Here is a 22,077-nt window from a genome sequence, read left to right on the forward strand (position 1 = left end):
GGGATTACAGGTGTGGGCCACTATGCTCAGCTGGATGCTTTTTAAAACAGCAGTTTGGTAAAGACTCCTTTTCCTCATAAGTTTAAAAACTTTTCAGTTACTTTCATTTGCCATTAGCAGATTTAAACTCTTAGCACAGGTCCCTAACTTTGTACACTTAAATCTCTTCCATATCCAAAACAATAAATAAAAGTCAACTAAAACACCTAAAAGCCTCTGGGATTATCTGTTTCTTAGAGTTTGCTTTTCCTGAACCCTTCTCCTTGCATCATGAAGTACTTTGAACACCCAACCCACCTGTAGTTGTTTTAATGATAGGGAAATAATGGTAACTGATATTTTATTCATGAGGTATTGACACTATTCTGAGCACTTTACATAGCTGAACTTATTTAATCCTAACAACCAGCATATTGACACTAGAACTGTCACTTTGTTTAGCAGATGGAGAAGGAATAGAAGGTTTAAGTAATTTATTTACAAGATCACACAACTTGTAAGTGATGGAGTTAGAATTTGAACCCAGACAGTCTGATTCCAGAATACGTACTCCTAGTACTACCTTGGCCACTTGACTTGGTTTTTCTTCGATTGCTGAACTGCTAGTTAGCTGTATTAGTTTCTTAGTTTGCTGTAACAAAGTTCCACAAACAAGGTGGCTTAAAACAGAAATTTATGGTTAAATACTTATGGAGGCTAGAAGTCTAAAACTCCAGGTGCTAGCCAGGCCCCACCCACTCTGTAGGCTCTAGAAAAGGATCCTCTCTCCCCTTTCCCAGCTTCTAGTTCCCCAGGTATTTCTTGGCTTGTTGGCAGCATAATTCCAACGTGCCTACCTCCACCTCTTCACTCAGGCTGGGCCTTTTCTATCAAATGTTTGTCAGTTTTTCCAGCCTCTTTTCAATATCTATTTCCAAAGTTATTCCCCATTTTTAGGTGTGTGTTACAGCAGCATTCTGTGTCTTGGTACAAAACTTTGGCAGTTTCCTTGCTATAACAAAGCACCACCAACTTCGTGGTTTAAAACAACAGGAAACTTACTGCCTCAGTGCTGAAGGCAGAAATCTGGAATCACATGTCAACAGGATGATTCTTTCTGAGGCTTGTGGAGAGACTGTTCCACACCTCTCTCCTAGCTTCTGGCAATCGTTGGGTCTTTCTTGGCTTGTAGACAGATGCATCTCTTCAGTCTCTGCCTCCATCGTCACACTACCCTAGCTTCTGTGTCTCTGTTTTTCTTGAGTAAGGACACTAGTCATTGGGTTAAAGGATGATTTCATTTCAAGACCTGTAAGTAATTATATCTGCAAAGACCCTATTTCCAGCCGGATTTTGTGGTACACGCCTATAATCCCAGTGGCTTGGGAGGCTGAGATAGGAGAATTGTGAGTTCAAAGCCTTTGTAGACCTGTAGGAGCAGAGCATCCGTGGAAACCGCATTGTAACTCCAGAACCAGACAGACAGACAGACACACACACACAAAAAAGGAAAATTAATATTGTCACTTTAAAATTAGGACAGATAATTTTGATTATATAAACTGTATAAATAAGCCCAAGTTGGGACTTGAGGTTGTGGCTCAGCAGTAGAGCACGCACCTAGCAAGTGCGAGGCCCTGGGTTTGATCCTCAGTACCACATAAAAATAAATAAATAAATAAATAAAATAAAGGTATAATGCCCAACTACACCAAACAAACATAAACAAACAAACGCCCAAGAACATAAGGATAAACAAGCAACTTATCTTTGAAAGCATTAGCAATATTGTTTACTTTGTTTTGCTACTTTGTGCTTGTAATGAATTTATCCTTCAGCCTCAAGAAAAAAAAGTTTTGTCAGTGTGAATATCATCTTTGAGCACAAGGCAAAACAGTTACTAGCATCACATTTTTAGAGGGACATTGACAAACTATACTTTTGGGGGAAAATATCAGGTTAGTGAAGTCTGGAAGATTTGCTATAAAAAGAAATATTGAAGTATTTGAGCAAGTTTAGCCTGAGATGGAAAAGCAGTAAAATTATAGATGCTGGGAGAGCTGAATGAAGTGTGGAGGAGGTGTTGGTTTATTTCATATACTGTTAGCAGTCAGAAGAGGACTAACTGGTGGAAATACTAGGAATTTGAGTCATCTCATTAAAAGAAAAAACTTACTAAAAACAATTCCAGTGTATAACGGACTGCCATATGAAGTAGTGAGTTCTCTGTTGTGGGTAGGAAATTCTGCAGATGCCAGCATGGAACCAACTCCACCAGCTCTTAGGGACCCTTTTTGTAGTCCTTGAGTTGCTTGAAAAAATTGACAGAATGTCTTCAGTGAAGGTTGTTCCTATAGCATCTCATTTTTATGATGAAATCATAACACAAGTTACATTTTCTATCCCAAAAGATTTAATATAGAATGTTTTTCTTGTTCCATTGAAATACATAAACAGAAGCTGGGCTCAGTGGCGCACGCCTGTAATTCCAGTGACTTGGGAGGCTGAGGCAGGAGGATCACAAATTTGAGGTCAGCCTGGGCAACTCAGTGAGGCTTTTAGCAATTTAGTGAGATCTGTCTCAAAATAAAAAATAAAAATGGCTGGGGAATGGGTCCCAGTGGTAAAGTGCCTCTGGGTTAAATCTTCAGTATAAGAAAAAAGTAACAACAATAAAAAAGTAAGAGAGAAGTAGACACATAGAACCACATATGTTTGGGATGTGTTCTCTGAAATGCATCATCAGGTGAGCTTATTGTTATGAACAATGAGTATGATGTCACTAGGCAATATGCTTGTATGGGACTGCCATCAGCCATGTGGTCCATTGTTGATTAAAACATCATCATACAGTGATGCATTTATGAATAAAGGAAAAATGACACTCGTAATCCCAGCAATTCAGGAGATTGAAGCAGGAGGATCACAAGATCAAAGCCACTCTCAATAACTTAGGCCCAAAGCAATTTAGCAAGATTGTCAAAATAAAAAGGAGTAGGGGTGTAGTTCAGTGGTTTGAGTGCCCCTGAGTTCAATCACCAGTATTGGGGGAAAAAGAAAAGAAAAAATGTAAAGAAGTAATTCAAGATCTTTATAAAAAGGAAAACTCATAAGATTGGAAATTTTAGAAAATAAAGAATCAAACTGTCTTATAATTCTTTGGCTTAGAGCTCATTAAGCAGTTTCAGATTTTATGTTGTCACATAGCCTTTGTTTGTTGTTTTTTGTTCTGGTATTAGGAATTGAACCCAAGGGCCCTTTATCACGGAGCTACTGACCTGCATCCTCAGTCCTTTTTGTTTTTTATTTTGAGACAAGGTCATGCTAAGCTGCTGTGGTTGGCCTCAAACTTGTGATCCTCCTGCCTTATCCTCCCGAGTTGCTAGATTACTGGCATGCACCACCATGCCTGGCTGACTATCTTTTTGAAGTCTCCAGCGCCCTTACAAGTGAAAAGAATCTCAGGAGAGATTAGTCAGGAAAGGAAGTTGTGCTTCTCTCCAGTTGGAGCTTTGATTGGTTTTTAATTATTTATATATGGTGCTGAGAATTGAACCCAGTGCCTCACACATGCTAGGCAAGTGCTGAACTACTGAGCCACAACCCCAGCCTGAAGCTTTGATTATTCTTTTTTTTTTTTTTTTTTAATTTTTTATTGTTGGCTGTTCAAAACATTACATAGTTCTTGATATATCATATTTCACACTTTGATTCAAGTGGGTTATGAGCTCCCATTTTTACCCCATATACAGATTGCAGAATCACATCAGTTACACATCCATTGATTTACATATTGCCATACTAGTGACTGTTGTGTTCTGCTGCCTTTTTTGATTATTCTTAAGAAAAGAGAGATGAGACATTGTTGCTCAATTGAGATGGCTCCTTCAAGGACCAGAACTTAGCAAAACATTTGTACTGCCTAATGGAAATATATCTAAACTATATTAAAATGTGAACCAGTTCTCTGTCTCCCATGTACTGAGCTAGTTAAAATTTTCTGATGGGTTCAGTGGTTCAGCCTCATCTGTTTGTTACACTGATCTCTTTAGTTGATTAAGGTAAAACTGAACTGTCTGCCATCAGTGCTCTCACATGACTCCAGATTATGAGTTCATCTTTCTGTGTGTCATGTTCTTAGATGTCCTTTTTTGCTGATATCTCTCTTTCCACCACTAGTCCCAAATTATTTTATCCTAAGATGCTGTGGGCTAGGAAATCAAAATTAGTAGAGGTTGATTAAATGAAATAAAAGTAAATTGCATTTGAATAAGACACAAGGAAATCTCTCATGAGCTCAAATAATGAGTTTATAACATTTAAAAAATATATATTTATTTGAGTCTGGTAATGTTCTACAACTGAACTACCTCCCCAATCCTTTATTTTATTTTGAGAAAAGAGTCTTGCCAACTTGCAATGGCTGTCCTTGAATTTGCAGTTCCCTAAATTGGGATTACAGGTGTGCACACTGTGCTTGGAGAACTCATGACATGTGAATGTATAATACTCATATATTGAGCACATATCTATGTGTTAATATATTTTAACTTTTCATTGAATAGATTAAGTTGTGAAATAAGTGACAAGTGTCTAATATATTTCTCCCCCTTTTACAACAGAGAAGAAGATACAGAAAATGAAAATGAAAAGAAAATTTGGTACTACAGCACGAAGATCCAGCTTGCAGAATTAATAGACTGTCTAGACAAAGATTATTGGGAAGCAGAACTTTGCAAAATTCTAGAAGAAATGCGTGAAGAAATCCACCGGCACATGGACATAACTGAAGACCTGACCAATAAGGCTCGGGGCAGTAACAAATCCTTTCTAGCGGCAGCTAATGGTAAGCAAGGTTTTCCTCATTTTTGTTAACTTTGAGATAAGTTCTTGGGTTGAAATCACTATGAAACCACATTCTGTATATTTTACTTTTAGTATCTATAGTTCCTTTTCCCAGGATTGCCTCATTTTCTCGAACATAAATTAGAGATGCTATGTATTGTACTATTTTGTTTCTTGCTTTGGTCATATCTATACTCCACAGTCATTTATGTCTTAGTAAGACTTTGTGGCACTTTAAAACAACAACAACAACAACAAAAACACCTTCATTTCTGGGGATGAAACCTATGTACTGGTGCATCTCCATTGAGCTATACCCCAGTCCTAATTTTTTTTTTTTTTAACTGAAGATTGAATCCATAGACCCTTTACCAATGAACCACATCCCCAGCCCTTTGTATTTTTAATTTTGAGAACAAGGTCCTGCAAGTTTCTGAGACTGGTCTAGAGATTGTGATTCTTGTGTCTTAGCCTCTTGTTGCTGGGGTTACAGGCATGTGCTACCACACCTGACCCCAGTTCTACTTTCAATTATAAGAAATTATATTTTTGGGGGCTGGGATTGTGGCTTAGCGGTAGAGCGCTCGCCTTGCACGTGTGGGGCCTGGATTCGATCTTCAGCCAACAAACAAACAAATAAATAAATAAATAAAATTAAGATATTGTGTCCAATTACAATTACAAAAATATAAATAAATAAATAAATTATGTTCTCTTTGAATTAATTGTTTGCTTTCGTTTTTCAAAATAAAACTAATTTTAGAATAGTTTTAGATTTATAGAAAGTTGTAAAGAGGAGCTTGTGGGGGTAAACCTCAGTGGTAGAGTGTTTCCTAGCATATACAAAGCCCTGGGTTCAGTCCCCATTTTCTTCCATCCCCACCCCCCCAAAAAATAGAAAGTTGCAAAGACAGTACAGACAGTTCCCATGTACCCTTTACTGTCTTCCATTAGTATAATACATTTGTCTCAAGCTGTGAACCAATGTTGATACATTGTTATTAACTAAAAATTTTTATTCAAATCTCCTTAGTTTTTACTTAATGTCCTTTGTTTTGTTTGGTCTCATGTCCTTATCCAGGATATACCACATCATATTTAGTTACCTTTTTCTTTCTAGACTGGAGTTTCTGAGACTTTTTACTTTTTTTTGAAGACTACATTTTTTTATGAGTATAAATCAGGGATTTTGGAGAATGCCCTCAGTGAGGGTTTTTCTCATGTTGTTTTGCTGGGTTAGTGGGGTTATGGATTTTGGAGAGGAAGATAAAAGAATCAAGGACCACTGTCATCATCAATTCAAGAGTCCAAGCTCTCTCCTTGATGACTTACTATCACTGATGATTTTTTTTTTTTTTTTAATATTTTGTTGTTGTAGATGGACACAATATCTTTAGTGGTGCTGAGTTTAGAACCCAGTTTCTCACACGTGCAAGGCAAGTGATCTATCACTTTGAACTCACAAAGTGATCTACTTTGTGAGTTCAAAGCCAGCCTCAACAATTTAGTGAGGGGCTAAGCAACTCAGTGAGACCCTGTCTCTAAATAAAATATAAAATTGGTCTAAGGATGTGGCTCAGTATTGGAGTGCCCCTGAGTTCAATCCCTAGTATCCCTCCCTACCCTGCCACCAAAAAAAAAAAAAAAAAAAAAGTTTAAATAATACAGAAAGAGTGGGCAGTGGAAAGTGAATACCCTTTGTAACCACAGTCTCACTTTCTTTTTACAGAGGCAGACAGTATTTCTTTTTTCTTTTCCTTTTTTTTCTTTTTCCTCCCTGCAGTACTGGGCATTGAACCTGGGGCTTACTATTGAACTGCATCCGCAGCCCTTTCTTTATTATATTCTGGCACAGGATCTTGCTAACTTGCCCAGGCTGGCCTTGAACTTGGGCTCTTAGACCTGCCTCAGCCTTCTGAGTTGCTGGGATTACATGTGTGTACCACTTGCCTAGCTAGCTGCCTGTTTTGCATCCTGATGGCTATATTCTGTGTATGTTTACTAGATGTCACCTGTCTTTTCTAATAGTTCCTTTTAATTTTAACTTAGATAAAAATGAGGTAAGATTCTGTAAGTACACATTTACCTGTCTCATTCTGTTCTTCTGCTGTATGTATAATCCTGTTTTTCCCATTCTCCATTTGCTTACAGATAGAATGTTTAGATTTAATAAATGTTTTCAGTTTTTTCCTTACCCACTCCACATCAGTGTTCTCTTCAGTTCATGGTTGGGTAGAGAATGGCAGTTAGGCTGTGACATATCAATACCTTTTGCTCACAAATATACTGTCTTCAGAAACAGCTACCACAAATTACATTTATTTATATCTGATAGTTGGAAGCATTTTTTCTATTAGTTTTTTATCAGAAAAGTTTTCATCTTCAGTAATTTAATTCCTTTCTCTTTCCTTTTCCATGCTATTGATTAGAGCATAGAAAGTTTTATTGATTTTGGCCAGGTTACTTCCCCTCTTAATTTATTTTCAGGAATCAGGGCATTTAAATGAACAAATCTCTTTGTGTTTTCCTTTGTCTTTTGCCTTTAGTCAAATAATAAAGAACCAGTATCCCAACAGGCAGTATAAAGTGTATTTTTATTAAGTATGTTGAATTATAAATGTTTCAGAATGAACTTATTTGTTTAGAAAATGGTATATGCAATATTATTCATTATTAGTTAATTATCCATTCCAAAACAAGAATGGATTATCACAAATGGTTAGTGGTCTGATTTGGGGGCATGTAAAAAACTAAAATCTCATGTAGGGGAATTGAATACAGGATTATCGTGTGACAGAACACTATTTGGAGACTTAAATAAAAACAGTGCCTGGGTAAAGAGGTACTTAAATTCACTTCCTCTGAATAAACACTTTGTCATTAAAAGATAATCAATTTTGATGTTCATAGAACCTAACCTCAGAGAAAAATATGACTAGTCTGCCTGTACTTTTTTTTTTAAAAGATATTGTGTCTTTTTTAAATATTTATTTTTTAGTTGGACACAATATCATCTTTATTTTACTCATTTTTATGTGGTGCTGAGAATTGAACCCAGGGCCTCACACGTGCAAGGCAAGCACTCTTCTGCTGAGCCACAACCCCAGCCCTCTGCCTATACTTTTTATATTTTAAATGGTCTAAGTATAGTAAGCGTTTAAAATGTTTTTCTTTTTCTGTTCTTATCAAATGGTGCCTTGTCAAGTAGGGAGAAATAGTGGTTTGATTTGGAAATGATTACAGTGGAGGATCAAGAAACAGCTATGTGCCTTTAAGAAAAAGAGGTTATAGCTAACTAAAGTTTCTTTTTCCACATAAAAAGTTCTTTTAAAGGGCTGGGGTTGTGGCTCAGTGGTAGAATGCTTGCTTAGCACGTGAGAGGCCCTGGGTTCGATCCTCAGCACCACATAAAAATAAAAAAATAAAGACATTGTGTCCACCTGCAACTAAAAAAATAAATATTTTAAAAAAGTTCTTTTAAAAAAACAATCATTGAGATTACTGATTGGTAAGTTTAGCAAGAATAGATGAAACTTGGGTAAATTAGAACTCAAAGGCAGTCTATATAGGTAGGCAAAAAGATAATGTGAAAGGGATCCTGCGATGGCTTGGAGAAAGACGATAACACAGTTGTGTTTCCTACAGTTTGAAATTATTGTCCTGTAGCTGTTATAGATGTTCATTTAATCATTGGCTCAGAATTCTTATAGCAATTAGGATTAGAAAAGATGAGAATATGGGGAATTAACTCCAGCCAGCTTAAATATAGTCACTTTATTAGAAAAGACTTTTTTTTGGGGGGAGGGGTGGTACTAGGAATTGAACCCGAGAGTCTTTACCACTGAGCTACATCTGCAGCCTTTTTAATTTTTTGAGACAGGATCTCTCTTGGTTGCCCAGGATGGCCTCAAATTTGTACCCTCTTCCCTCAGCCTCCTGCATCACTAGAATTACAGGGAAAAGTCACTATTATTTACAAGATTGCTTGGTCTTTTTTTTTTTTGGAGGTGCTAGTAATCAGACTTGGGGTGTTACACCATTGTAGGCGAGCACTCCCCCAGTGACCTAAACCCTCATTTCCTCTACAAGGTTTTTCTAATCCTGGCAAAACAGGCTAGACACCTACAGTTTAAGAAATATTGGCCAAAATGAAGATAAAATAACATTTAAGGAAAGATAAAAAAGAAGTCTAAAAATCTGAAAAGGAGTATCATGGGTACACATGGCATTACAAATGTTTCTTCTTGGTAAACATTATATTCTAATAGGTAAGCTTATTTCTCATGGGGGTACAGTTTAGCAATTCTGAACCTACTTTATCATGTGTACCAGGATTAAATAAATAGCTAGATATTATAAAAAATGAGAGCCAGTTTTCTCACTGTTGACAAGTTACAAATAAGCAAGATGACAGTGTAGAGTGAATCACAGATACATATTCATACGTGGACACAAATGCACACAGATAAATATCAAAATAATACACATGGGGGAAAAAAAGAAATAATATATTTGTACATGGTTTAGGACACAGACATACATTTCCTAGCTGTGTTGGTGAAGAGGACTAGAAACAAGCAGGGTGCAGTGGTGCACACCTGTAATCTCAGCCACTGGGGAGCCTGAGGCAGGAGGATCACAGGTTCAAGGCCATCCTCAGCAATTTAGACGAGATCGGGAGCGTTCAGGGTGGTATGGCCGTAGACCATCCTCAGCAATTTAGCAAGACTCTGTCTCAAAATAAAAAGGGCTAGAGATTTAACTCAGTGGTAGAGCCCCTGCATTTAGTACTTATTATTGGAAGAAAACAAAAGAACCTGGAAGCAACAACACTCCATTAGCGCAGGTACACCCAAATGATTATTTTTAAACATTCGCCAATCCAAAAAAAAAGAACTAAGGCTGCTTGGAGAGAGAGCAGATTCTAGGACTGGGGCAGGGAAAAGTACCTGGTAGCCTGGAGCAGCGAGAAAGTTGTTTGCAGATGGGCCTCTCTTACTTTGTGTTTCACAGTGCTGGCAATGGAACCCAGCACTTGTGTATCCTAGGCAAGTGAGTTACACCCCAGCCCTTGACCGCTGCTTATTTTGCACTTGAGAAAATAGAGAAAATAGAGGCCCAGAGAGGTTAGGTAGCTTGCCTGGGTCACGGCAGATTCAAGTTAGGGCTGTACTGAGTCCCAGGCCTCTAGGTTTTGATCCTTGCATTGTGCTGCTCAAATGAGTTTGTCAGCTTCTGGTTTCTGTTCTGTGGCAGAGGATGTCACAGTAATCTACATGAAGTCTCAATTTCAAAAGTAGACTAATTTTCTCTCACTCTCTTTTTTTTTTTTAAAGAGAGGAGAACATATGTTTTCTAGAGTGAATTGGTTGTGTGCCGTGTACAAAACTTTGTTTGAGATATGATTCTTATTTCATAGTTCACATGCTTTAAAAATATTTTCTCTGTAGCATTGAAACTCTTTAAGTGGCATTACTAAATTATATATGATTAAATATGAAAATAAAAATTTAAAAATTTGATTTTGTTTACAGAAGAAATTTTGGAATGCATAAGGGCCAAAAGGGGAGAAATTGATAATGTTAAAAGCCCAGAAGAGATAGAAAAAGAGAAGAATGAGAATGAGAATAACAGCTCTAAAGATGCTGAGAAAAGCAGAGAAGAGTTTGAAGACCAGTCCCTCGAAAAAGATGACGACGACAGAACACCAAATGATGATCCTGAGCAAGGAAAATCAGAGGGTAAAAGAATTACTTGGTTAAAAAGAAATATTTTATCAGTATTATTTATAAAACCTAGTTCACTTGCAAAATGATAATGAAATTTTTTATTGAAAATAACTCCTTTTTATTTCTAAAGAGGTTAGGGTACCCTCTTCGCTTGTAACATGCATAATAGTTGTTTTATGTGTTGATGGACTTGCCGTGATGTTACACACATATCTCTACCTACACTTCCTAGGAAGTTGCCATTCCCTGAGATTTCTTGATGAAAAATTACTGTTTTTGTATCAGAATACACACTTTTGTGACAAAATGTTTATTTTTTTATATTAATTACCTAAACATTCTTAATATAGTAAATAACCCTAAGTAATTTTTGAATTATCCATTGCAAAAATATCCCAGAATCTAATTGCTTTAAAATGGCCATCAAATAGAAGCAGGTTTTTTGGTGATTGATCATTTTTAGTAGTTGGTTGAATGTGGCCATTTGTCCAAAAGCAGTTTTAAAGAATATCTTTAAAGTTTTGTTGTGCATTTTACTGTAGAGCCAACAGAAGTTGGGGATAAAGGTAACTCTGTGTCAGCAAATCTTGGCGACAACACAACAAATGCTTCTTCAGAAGAGACTAGTCCCTCTGAAGGGAGGAGCCCCGTGGGGTGTCTCTCAGAAACCCATGATAGCAGCAACATGGCAGAGAAGAAGGTGGCATCTGAGCTCCCCCAGGATGTGCCAGGTACAGAGGGCAGTGTATCAATGCCTCTGTAATGGGGGGAATCCTTCCCTTTGTAGTAAAAGCTGAATGTCACCTAGAACTCTAAAGTATGTGTTCATTCATGCTGCTTGCTTACAGTGCCATCCCTGATTGCTAAATTGTCACCTAACATTGGAAGTTTGATAAATGTTCTTGCAGTTAGTGCTTGAAACTCATCATAATCCTCATGCTTTTAAAACTTCATTAGTTGTTTTTGTTTAATACTTATTTGTATATTTTATCACCAGGTCATAGTGGCAGATACTTTGGTTTTAATTACTTACATATTAATGGCTTGGTGTTGAATGATTTGACCCTTCAGCTCTGTACATACTAACAAATTAATTTTATGTTTGCATGTGCTCATTTCAAATCATAATGTTATGACAGAAAATCCATCATCAAAAAACATTTTTGTAAGGTGTATTTTTATGTAATATATGTTAACCAGTTACTCATATTTTAAGCTGTTTAAAATTATATTCAAAGTAAGTTATATTATTCTAAGAATGTTATTATGTGTTTCTTTTTGCTTCTTTAAAACATGAAAATGTATTTTTATTGTAGTAGCGTATAAGTTTTTCAGAAGTTCAGATGAGTAAAATTTAGTACTGATAACCTGACAAAAATACCAAGAATCATAGTTGAAATCCTTAAAGATCTTTTTGTATGTATATAAGAATATCACCTATTTTCAAACTTTAGTAATTTCATTTTACTGCACCTTATGCTGAGTTGTGAATTTGATGTATTGGAAGATTAATATTTGAAAGACCTGCATTCTGGGTCTACTGCCATTAAGTTAATGTCATTTAATCTTTTAAGGCTTCTGTGTTCCTATTTTATTACATGAAGGATATTAACAAATAGCAGTTGTTTTGGAGGCTACTTTCACTTGGGTACTTATCAACAATGAGCTGTTGCTGAAAGTGATAGATTAGGCTATTCCCTGGGCACCGTGGCCCACACCTGTAATCCCAGCGGTTCAGGAGGCTAAGGCAGGAGGATTGCGAGTTCAAAGCCAGCCTCAGCATTGGCAAGGCACTAAGCAACTCAGTGAAACTCTGTCTTTAAGTAAAATACAAAATGGGTGGGGGCTGGGGAATGTGCCTTAGTGGCTGAGTGCCCCTGAGTTCAATCCCTGGTACACACCCCCGCATGGGGGGGAAAAAAAAGATTAGGCTGTGCGTCAGGCTGTACACACAGACTCTAAGTCACAGCTAACAGCAGAAAGTCCACTGGACATTATACTGATTTAGAGAGTGGTCATAAGATGATAAACGTCTGATTGGCCTTGATAGCTCATGCCTGTAATCTCAGTGGTTTAGGAGGCTGAAGCAGGAGAATCCTGAGTTCAAAGCTAGCCTTGGCAACTTAGTGAGGCCCTAAACAACTCATTGAGACCCTGTCTCTAAATAAAAATAAAAGAGATCTGGGGATGTGGCTCAGTGATTAAGTGCCTCTGGGATCAGTCCCCAGTACAAAAAAAAAAAAAAAAGTTGGAAATTCTGCCCTCTGGTAAAATTAATAAAAAACCAAAATTCATTTAGCCTAGAAAACAGTAGTCTTGACAATTGAAAGTAATGTAATTGTCCTAAAATACTTGAGGGTCAAAAACTGGGGATGGGGAAGGGACTATACTTGTTCTGTTAAGTTGTGTGGGTAGAAATTATAGTGAAGAGTATTTTGATTAAATATTTGCAGTGTTCTTAAAATTAAAGCTGTTTAGGGCTGGGGTTGTGGCTCAGCTGTAGAGCACTTGCCTCACATGAACAAGGCCCTGGGTTCAATCCTCAGCACCACATAAAAATAAATAAATAAAACAAAGGTATTGTGTCTACTAAAAATTAGCTACAACTAAAAAATAAATTTAAAAAAGCTGTTTATAGCATAGAAATAATAAGTTCATTTCAATATAGACATTCACTAAATTCCTATTAGAGATTATTTCAGTGAATCTTTTAATGAAGGGATTGCAGAAACTGAGAGATCTGTAATTTGATTCTGTAATTTTTAAGTTAGATCTCTAGGTACTATCCAGTTTCAAAAAAAAAAATTGCAATATTTTCACTTTGATGTACTCAGGGTTAGAAGTTTGATAGTGGAGTACTACCCCCCCAAATGATGTGGAAAAATATTGCATTTTTAATGGAATCATAGTTAAATTCTTAGTAAAAACTTTAAAAAATATGATTTGCTCTTTTAGTAGGAATACTTAATGTAAATCTTAGACTTACTAGTGAGTTCATATATGATTTAGCGGTTGTGTTTTTTTGTTTTGTTTTTGTAGTGTTGAATCAAGGGCCTCACACATGATAGACAAGTACTTTGCTACTGAGCTATCCCCAGACCTTTTTACCTTAAGACAGTAGCTCCCAAGTCCCTGGGATTATGGGTATGCACCGTCACATCCACCTACATTTAAAAAAAATTTTTTTTTTAGTTGTTGATGGACATTTATTTTATTTTTTTATTTTTATGTGGTGCTGAGAATCGAACCCAGTGCCTCACACATGCTAGGCAAGCGCTCTACCACTGAGCCACAACCCCAGCCCCTACATTTGTTTTTTAAATTTTTTATTTTCAGTTTATTTATTTCTTTGTAATATACTTTGTTCTTTTACTAGAATGTTTTTTGGAAAAACTATTATCCTAGTATCTGACTTGTATTTTTGAAGAATGCAAAATGAATAACATATAAAAAACACTTAGGATTGTGTCTGACACACACTGCTCAATAAAAGTCGAGTATTGTTATTATTATTCCTGCTATTACAAATCAACTCTTTTGATGAGTGAGAAATCCTAGCAAGAAAATAATGAAATGAGTGAATTGTACTATACATTTACTGATTCAGTATTTATTAATCAACATAATTCATTGTGATGTGGCTTGTAGTTAAACTTGGCAGTTCAAATAGTATTTTCATGTATATGTCATGAAAATTAGTTATGTTCAAGCCCAAACCAGAATTTTTAAGGAAGGTGGAAGGAGAATGAACAGTAGTTGTCAGTAGCTAGTATTAGAATGGACTTGGGGTCATTATCAGGATGAGAGTGTGGCTAAAGATTGCTATCTCTATATTTTTGCTATCTATATAGTAATAGAAATATTATTGCTATCTATAATAAATTCAAAACCTGGCCAGTTATCAACTCATACTTCTTTTAAAACAAAACAGAAATCAGCCCTGGTATCTCTATTCTCATGCCTGTTCCCAGAACATGAAAAATATTTTTAAAGACTTGTATTGAATATATCACACCATTCTTCCCCCAGTGCTGGGGACCAAGTTCAGGGACACAGGCACACTAGGCACGGCAAACACTCTACCACTGAGTCACATCCTCACCCTCATGCCAGTATTTAAAGAAGAATTTGGTTATTTTTATAAAGTGGATAAGCATTGAAGTTGTCTCTGTCCTAAGAATATACTAGTGAGGATAAATCAGTGACTAAAGTGATGTGCAGCTCTGCACTCTAGTGGATAGTAGACAGACTTATCTCTGAGGTCAGGACTTTGCCGATGACCCTTCTGCCTCCCCCACTCTCTTCTCCACTCACTCTATCCGCTCTTTCTCTTTGCCTCCCTCCTTTCCTTGTTTTCCGGTCCAACATTTGATTAATGATGATGAATGTTCTGTATATATTTTTTAAAAATTCTTTTAAATTTTTAATTGTAGATGACACAATATCTTTATTTTATTTATTTATTTTTATTTGGTACTGAGGATTGAACCCTGTGCCCCACCCGTGGGAGGCAAGCGCTCTACTGCTGAGCCCCAACCCCAGCTCCATCCTGTGTATATTTGAATAACACATACATGTACTTTCAGTAAGAATGCAATGTAAGACAATTAGGTCAAAGTTTTTTTGTTTTTTTTTTTTTGTTTTTTTGGGGGGGAGGTGGTACTAGGAATTGAACCCAGGGGAACTTTACTACTGAGTTACATCCCCAGCCCTTTTTATTTTTTGAGACAGGGTCTTGTTAAGTTGTTGAAGCTGGATATGAACTTGAAATCCTCCTGCCTCAGCCTCCTGAATTGCTAAGATTACAGGTGTGCACCACCACACCTAGCTAGGTCAAAGTTTTAATTTTGTTGTACCAATCTATATCTCTTGTTGTGTTTTTCTCCCCCACTGAATTATTTAATACATACATACATATGTGTGTGTGTGTGTATGTGTGTGTGTAGATGGACACAGTACCTTTACTTTCTTTATTTTTTATGTGATATTGAGGATCAAACCCACTGCTTCACTCATGTGAGGCAAGAACTCCACCACTGAACTACAACCATAGTCCCCAATGATTGATTTTAAGTACTGCTCAATTATTTATTGTGAAATTGCTTCTTTCTTTTTTAATTGTTTGTGGTGCTGGGGATTGAACTCAGGGCCTTGTACATATTAGGAAAGTGTTTTACCACTGAACTATACCCCCAGTTCCTTCTCTTTTTAAGTTTGTTTGTTTGTTTGTTTTTTGTATTATATAGTTTGAGGCTGTGTTATTAGGTACACCTATCTTTTTATATTTTCTTATTAAATTAACTTTTTGCTATTGTGAAATGTCCTTATTGTTTAATAAAATTTCTAGACCACCTTCCTTCCAGCTAGTATTTACATTTTATATATTTTCTGTAATAGTATTTTTGTTTTTCTCCCCAACAGGGTCATGCTAAGTAGCTCAGGTTGGCTTGGAACTTGCTATCCTCTTACCTCAGCCTTTTGAGTCAGTAGAATTACAGGCATGGGAATTCCATGCACAGCTGAATTTGTTTTTTCTTTTAATAGTATGAGATTTAAAATCTGCATAGAAGTATGTTCACTTTAAGAGTTCTAATAAAAGCATGTGTACTTTATTTCAAGATTGACCTAAAGATAAAGTCTCATCAAAGAGCACTATCATTTTCATGCAGTTTGAAGATTTTATACAAAGGAAAAATGACAAATTTGTAGTGTAGAACTGTAATAAATGAACTCAAATATAGAAACAGATGGGTTTCATGATACCCATCCATTATTTTAGGTATAATCAGTGATCTGAAATATTTCATGTGGCTCAGATTAAAGATGAAACTGAAAATAGGAAAGTATTGATATTAAATAAAACTGGCTTTATTTCTATAACTATTTTTAATTGCTTTGAAAATATGTTCTTGGACATTCAGAAACTCTCAAATCTATCAACTTGAACTACAAAAACATTGATTAAACCTATTTCTTAATTTTGTGGGAGAAGGACACCTTCAAAAGATTACTTTTTAAAAAATTTTTATTAGAAAGGAAATTCATTGGTTATGAGGCTTTTTTTTTTCTTCTTCTTCTTTTTGATACTAGGGATTGATCCAGGCGTGCTTTACCACTGGGCTACATGCCCAGTCCTTTTTATTTTATTTTGAGACAGGGTCTCTCTAAATTGCCCAGGCTGGCCTCGCACTTTGCCATCCTCCTGGTTCAGCCTCCCAAGTAATCAGGATTATAGTGTGTACCACCACATACATACTTTTTTTTTTTTTTTAATATATTTAGGTGGACACAATACCTTTATTTTATTTTTATGTGATGCTGAGGATCGAACCCGGTGCCTCCCGCATGGTAGGCAAACACTCTACCTCTGAGCCACAATCCAAGCCCAACACATACCTACTTTTGCTTCACTGAGTTAATCTATATGATTTGCTAAAAAGTCTGTATTTCTGGCTGGGTGCAGTGGTACACTTCTGTAAATTCCAGAAAGCTAGGAGGCAACGGCAGGAGGATCACAGGTTCAAGCCAGCCTCAGCAACTTTGTGAGACCCTTAGCAATTTAGTGAGACTCTGCCTCAAAAAAAAAAAAAAAAAAACAAACTTAATTGAAGTAGAGGACTGGTGATGAAGCCTAGTGTTAAAGCACTGTAGGGTTCAAGCCCTGGTACCAAAACAAAATAAAACAAATAACTATATATTTCTGTTCTTGGTTCAAGAATATTATGTTAAATGTAACTTGAAAATTTTCACTTAATGTTATTACTGACTTGTATATTGTTGGAGTTCTTTTGTATTTCATGCTTTATAATTTTAGTTTTCCTCAGTGTAACTATCAGCTTGTTTATTCTCTTTTCTGTTGCTGTGAATTTGTGTTGTGTTCTACTGAGGCATGCTTTTAAAACTCCAGCCACCATGTCATACCAATCCTACATATGTCACTAAAGAATTAAAGAATATGGACATTTTCTTACATAGTTACTGTGTCATTATCATTTTAATAAAGCTTACAGTTCCTTTATATCACCTAATATCCTATCCATGTTCAGATTTTTTCACTTAATTTTTTTCCCCAAACATTTGATGTGTTTGCAAATAAGGTGGTTCACACATCACATGACATGACATTTGGTTTTCCTCTGCGTCTCTTGGTGTACAGCACTTTCTCCTTTCCTGACTTTTTGTTTCCACATGCTATTGAACTTGTTAATGAATTCCAGTCTATCCTATGGATTGTTCCACATTCAGAATTTGTTTATTTCTTTTCTAATTTTGTTTTTAATTTTTTCTAAAGTCTTGATTCAGTTTGGTTTCAACTGTTCTTGGCATGCATATTTCACAAGCAACGTGTTGGGAATTTTGTATCGGATCAAATGGCTCATGATGCCTGGTTGTGCTTTAAGAAATGGTAAAATTGATCAGTGAGTTGATGTAATGAGATTCTGAAGTTCTCTGTTAACTTCTAATTCAGTGGTTATCTTTCCAGAATCATTTATCTATTTGGAGGCTATAATATGGATCTTAATTCTATAATTTATTCTGTATTTTTAAAACTGAAATTCTCACATAAAGAATACATAAATAATTTTTCTGTAAAGAATATTCAGGCTGTTTGAATACACTGAAACATTGCTAGAACAGGAATAGTGGAATAAATGCTTAGGTTTTTTTGTTTGTTTTTTTTGGAACTGGGGATTGTTCTTAGAGTCTCTCTACCACTGAGCTACATCTCCAGCCCCCCCCCCCCCTTTTTTTTTAGCTGAGGCAGAAAACCTAGGAGGCAAATGATCTGGTTTAATTCTCGCTAAGTTGCTGAGGCTGGCCTCAAATTTATAATCCTCCTGCCTCAACCTCCAGACTTGCTGGGATTACAAGCGCATTGCACCTGCCTAGTTGTTTCTCTTAAATTGTTTTCAGAATTCGGAGTTGATGTTTCCTTTGTCTTCAATGGTCATTCATGAGTTAGGGTCTTCTCTCTTTTTGAAGTATCAGTTTAAACTTACAAGTTTTTTTTTTTTTTTTAAATATATTTAGGTTGTTTCATTCACTTGCAGTTGTCATTCATTTTGTATCTGTTCAACCGTGAAAGCCTCTTCATATTGACTTTTACCATTCATGACATCTTAGATGGTTTCTTGACTTTTTGGTAAAGTAAGATGTTTGAGACTTGTCTTACAGGGTTCCTATCCTTGACCAGGGAACTCCCCCGCCCCGCCCCAAGAAGTTTTGGTTCCTTTGGTGGGGAACGATATTCATGACCTCAGTTCAGACCGAGGGGTACTTTTTGCTATTAGGCTGTCATTTGCTCTGTGCTTGTTTGGTGAGTGTTAATAGGAAATGCACTGAGAGTGGAAAATATTTTTGAAAAGAAAAGGACCATCAGTCTAAATTGATATTTCAAATTCCCCTTCTACTTAGTTGGTTTTTACACATGTAGCTCTTTTCTCTTACATGAAAAGCCTTAATTCCTAAATTTACTAACTCAATTACATATTTTTATAGAGAATATATGCTAATGTGCATTAATAATAGTAAGGGGAAATGATTTTATATATAGCTGTGTTTTCATAAAACCAATATTGCTGTTGACAGGAAATATCCCAAGTGGCTTTTAATTTATTTATTAATTTTTTGGTACTAGAGATGAAACCCAGGGGCACTTTACCACTGAGCTATATCCCAAGGCCTTTTAAATTTTTTTTTCTTTTTTGAGACAAGGTCTCAAAGTTGCTTAGGACCTTGCTAAGTTGCTGAGGCTGGCCTTGAACTTGTGACCTGCCTCAGCCTCCTGAGTTGCTGGGATTTCAGGCGTTCTTCACTGCACCTAGTTGTTTTTTATTTTGAGACAGCATCTTGCTAAATTGCTTAGGCCGGCCTTGAATTTGTACTTCTCCTGTCTTAGCCTCCTGAATACCTGGGACTGCAGGTCTATACCACTATGCCAAGCATTGAAAGTTTCCCCATCTTACAAAAGTTAACATACTGTAAATACTATGCCGCACCTTTCTTTTTCACATTTAACCTTGGAGATCATTTCACTTGTGAATATAGTGATCTTCCTTGCTCTTTGCTAAGGTGCTTGGTAGTTCTTTGTACTCTTTTATTGAACCACTGATGGACATTTTGCTTTTGGCATTTTGCTATTATAAATAATGATTCACTAAATAGTTCTACAGCTAAGTAATTCAGAATTTTTGCAGTACTTTTCTGCACATGGGATTGTTAGGTTAAGAGTAAATAAATGTGCTGGGAGTGGTTGCACACAACTGTAATCCTAGCAATTGAGGCTTAAACAGAATAGCAAGTTCCATGCTAGCCTTGACAACTTAGTGAGACCCTCTCTCAAAAAATAGAAAGGGCTGGGATATAGTTGCCAGTACAGCACACCTGGGGTTCAGCCCTTACAAAGCTAAAACAGAGTAGCTGGGCACGGTGGTGCACGGCCGTAATCCCAGTGGCTGGGGAGACTAAGACAGGAGGATCGTGAGTTCAAAACCAGCCTCAGCAATTTAGCAAGCCCCTGAACAACTCGGTGAGACCCTGTCTCTAAAAAAAAAAGTACAAAAAAGGGCTGGGGATGTGGCTCAGTGATTGAATGCCCCTGGGTTCAACCCCCAGTACCAAAAAGGGGGAGAGAGTGAGAGTGAAGAGTGGAGAGTGAGAGTGAGAGTGAGAGAGAGAGAGAATGAGAATGTCTGTGTAGTTTCCCTCTATACTGTCGGTTCCCTTCTCTGCTGTCGCCCATTTTCTACACCTGCAGCATCGTGGGCAGTGAGTGGGACCCAGCTCCTTTTCACCTGAGTTTATCGGGAGAGGTTGATTTTTTTCTAGGCTTATAACTACTTAAGTTTGTTTGTTTGTTCCTGCCTATGGGTACTGCCTCTCTCCATATATTTTTATTTTGCGCTTCTCTTAGCCCGAATTAAGTAAGCATTCTTCAAGTTTAAAGGCTGTTCTCATTTCTTTTTTGATTATTCTTAGATATTTCTCTTTTCTGTCAGGTTGTTGGGTTTTTTTCCCTGAAAAAATTTTTAGGAGGTCATTATACATTCAAGAAAGTCATTATGACGTCCTGTCAACCACCTTTTACTTTAGCTAGTTTAAAGAACAGCTATTGGCAAATGTGAATGCAGAGGGAGACTCTTAATTTCTGAACTGCTCTGGAAAGACTTGGGCTTTCAGTTCGTGGTTGTGTTAATTTTGATGCACTTTTAGGAATCAAACTCTTAGTTTAGTGGTAATGATTAAGTAGTTATGGAAAGTGAATCACCTATAGGCATTACCTGGGGATGTAGAGCTCAGGCAGAAAACCTTAGAGGCAAATGATCTGGTTTAAATCTCTTTCTGGTATGTTGTAATACTTTTGAAAAGAAGGATATAAATTTCAGATTTTGAGATAATATCTCAGCAAAACCACTTTTGCTGTAACTGGTGTACCATAAGTTATGCAGAGTGGTTATATCAGTTGTTTTTTTTCCTTCAGCTCTGGGGTATCTGACAGATTGTCTGCCTTGCACTATAGACTGAAATGGTAAGAGTCCATGAGTTAATAGACTGGTAGACTAAAAAAAAATAACTCATAGGGTGGTGCTTACCAATTTCTTTTCATACAGTGAATTATTCATACATGATCAGCTTAAAAAAATATAAAGCTTTGTAATGAAATCCTAAAAGTTAAATGCCTTTTCTGACAACTAGTTATTTTTTGTGATTTCCAATTTAAAAATCAGATATTCTATTTTTCTAGAAGAATCTAACAAGACATGTGACAGCAGTAACACTAGTGCTACCACTACCTCCATCCAGCCTAATCTGGAAAACAGTAACAGCAGCAGTGAACTAAATTCTTCCCAGAGTGAATCTGCTAAGGCAGCTGATGATCCTGAAAATGGAGAAAGAGAATCCCATACACCTGTCTCTATTCAGGAAGAGATAGGTAAGAATATACACCATCCATTAAAGGGACTTTTTTTTTTTTTTTAAACATTTTTCAGTTTTTTAGAATAAAAGTTTACTGGGGGTGGGAAGATTAAAATTTTTCTTTACCCTTTTTGTTTTTCTTTTCTTTCTTTTTAATTTTTTTTTTTTTAATTTTAAACACAGATAGCCCTGTTATTAAAAAAAAAAAAAACCAAAAAAACAGAAATCAAGCTGGGTGTGGTGGTGCACGCCTGTAATCCCAGCTACTCAGGAGGCTGAGGCAGGAGAATCAGGAGTTCAAGGCCAGCCTGGCATTGTTGTGAGACCCTGTCTCAAAACAAAAAACACACAAAGGGATAAAATAGAAGCCCTTTTTGAACCCTTTTTCCAAGTGTAACCACCATCAACAACTTGACATGTATCATTTTAGGTCTTTCTCTCTGCAGTTACATTCATATTTGTATGTTTACAAAGTTTTTTTTTTTTTTTTTTTTTCTTCACACAAATGGGATCATTCTGCTTATATCATTCTGCATCTTGTTTTTTTCACTCAGGAACACATATGATGGGATCTTTTCATTTTAGATGCATTCTTTTTAACTGCTGC

General features: G+C 36.4%; 1 protein-coding gene across 13 annotated transcripts in view; it reads left to right on the forward strand.

Moving 5' to 3' along the window:
- Positions 1 to 22,077, forward strand: part of Bptf (bromodomain PHD finger transcription factor) — a 129,659-nt gene that overhangs the window by 38,740 nt on the left and 68,842 nt on the right. For 7 of the 13 annotated variants that reach the window (XM_046427690.2, XM_046427688.2, XM_046427692.2 and 4 more), the window contains exons 3-6: positions 4,602 to 4,825; positions 10,359 to 10,565; positions 11,096 to 11,284; positions 21,298 to 21,486. In XM_046427690.2, coding sequence (XP_046283646.1) covers positions 4,602 to 4,825; positions 10,359 to 10,565; positions 11,096 to 11,284; positions 21,298 to 21,486 — 809 coding nt within the window. The remainder of the gene's footprint in view (positions 1 to 4,601; positions 4,826 to 10,358; positions 10,566 to 11,095; positions 11,285 to 21,297; positions 21,487 to 22,077) is intronic. The other 6 variants (XM_046427697.2, XM_046427699.2, XM_046427701.2 and 3 more) reach the window with 4 other exon arrangements.

This window comes from Marmota monax, unplaced genomic scaffold (genome assembly GCF_021218885.2).
Source record: "Marmota monax isolate L192 unplaced genomic scaffold, Marmota_monax_Labrador192_F-V1.1 WCK01_AAM20220418_F8-fsc00285, whole genome shotgun sequence".
NCBI classification, from domain to species: Eukaryota; Metazoa; Chordata; class Mammalia; order Rodentia; family Sciuridae; genus Marmota; species Marmota monax.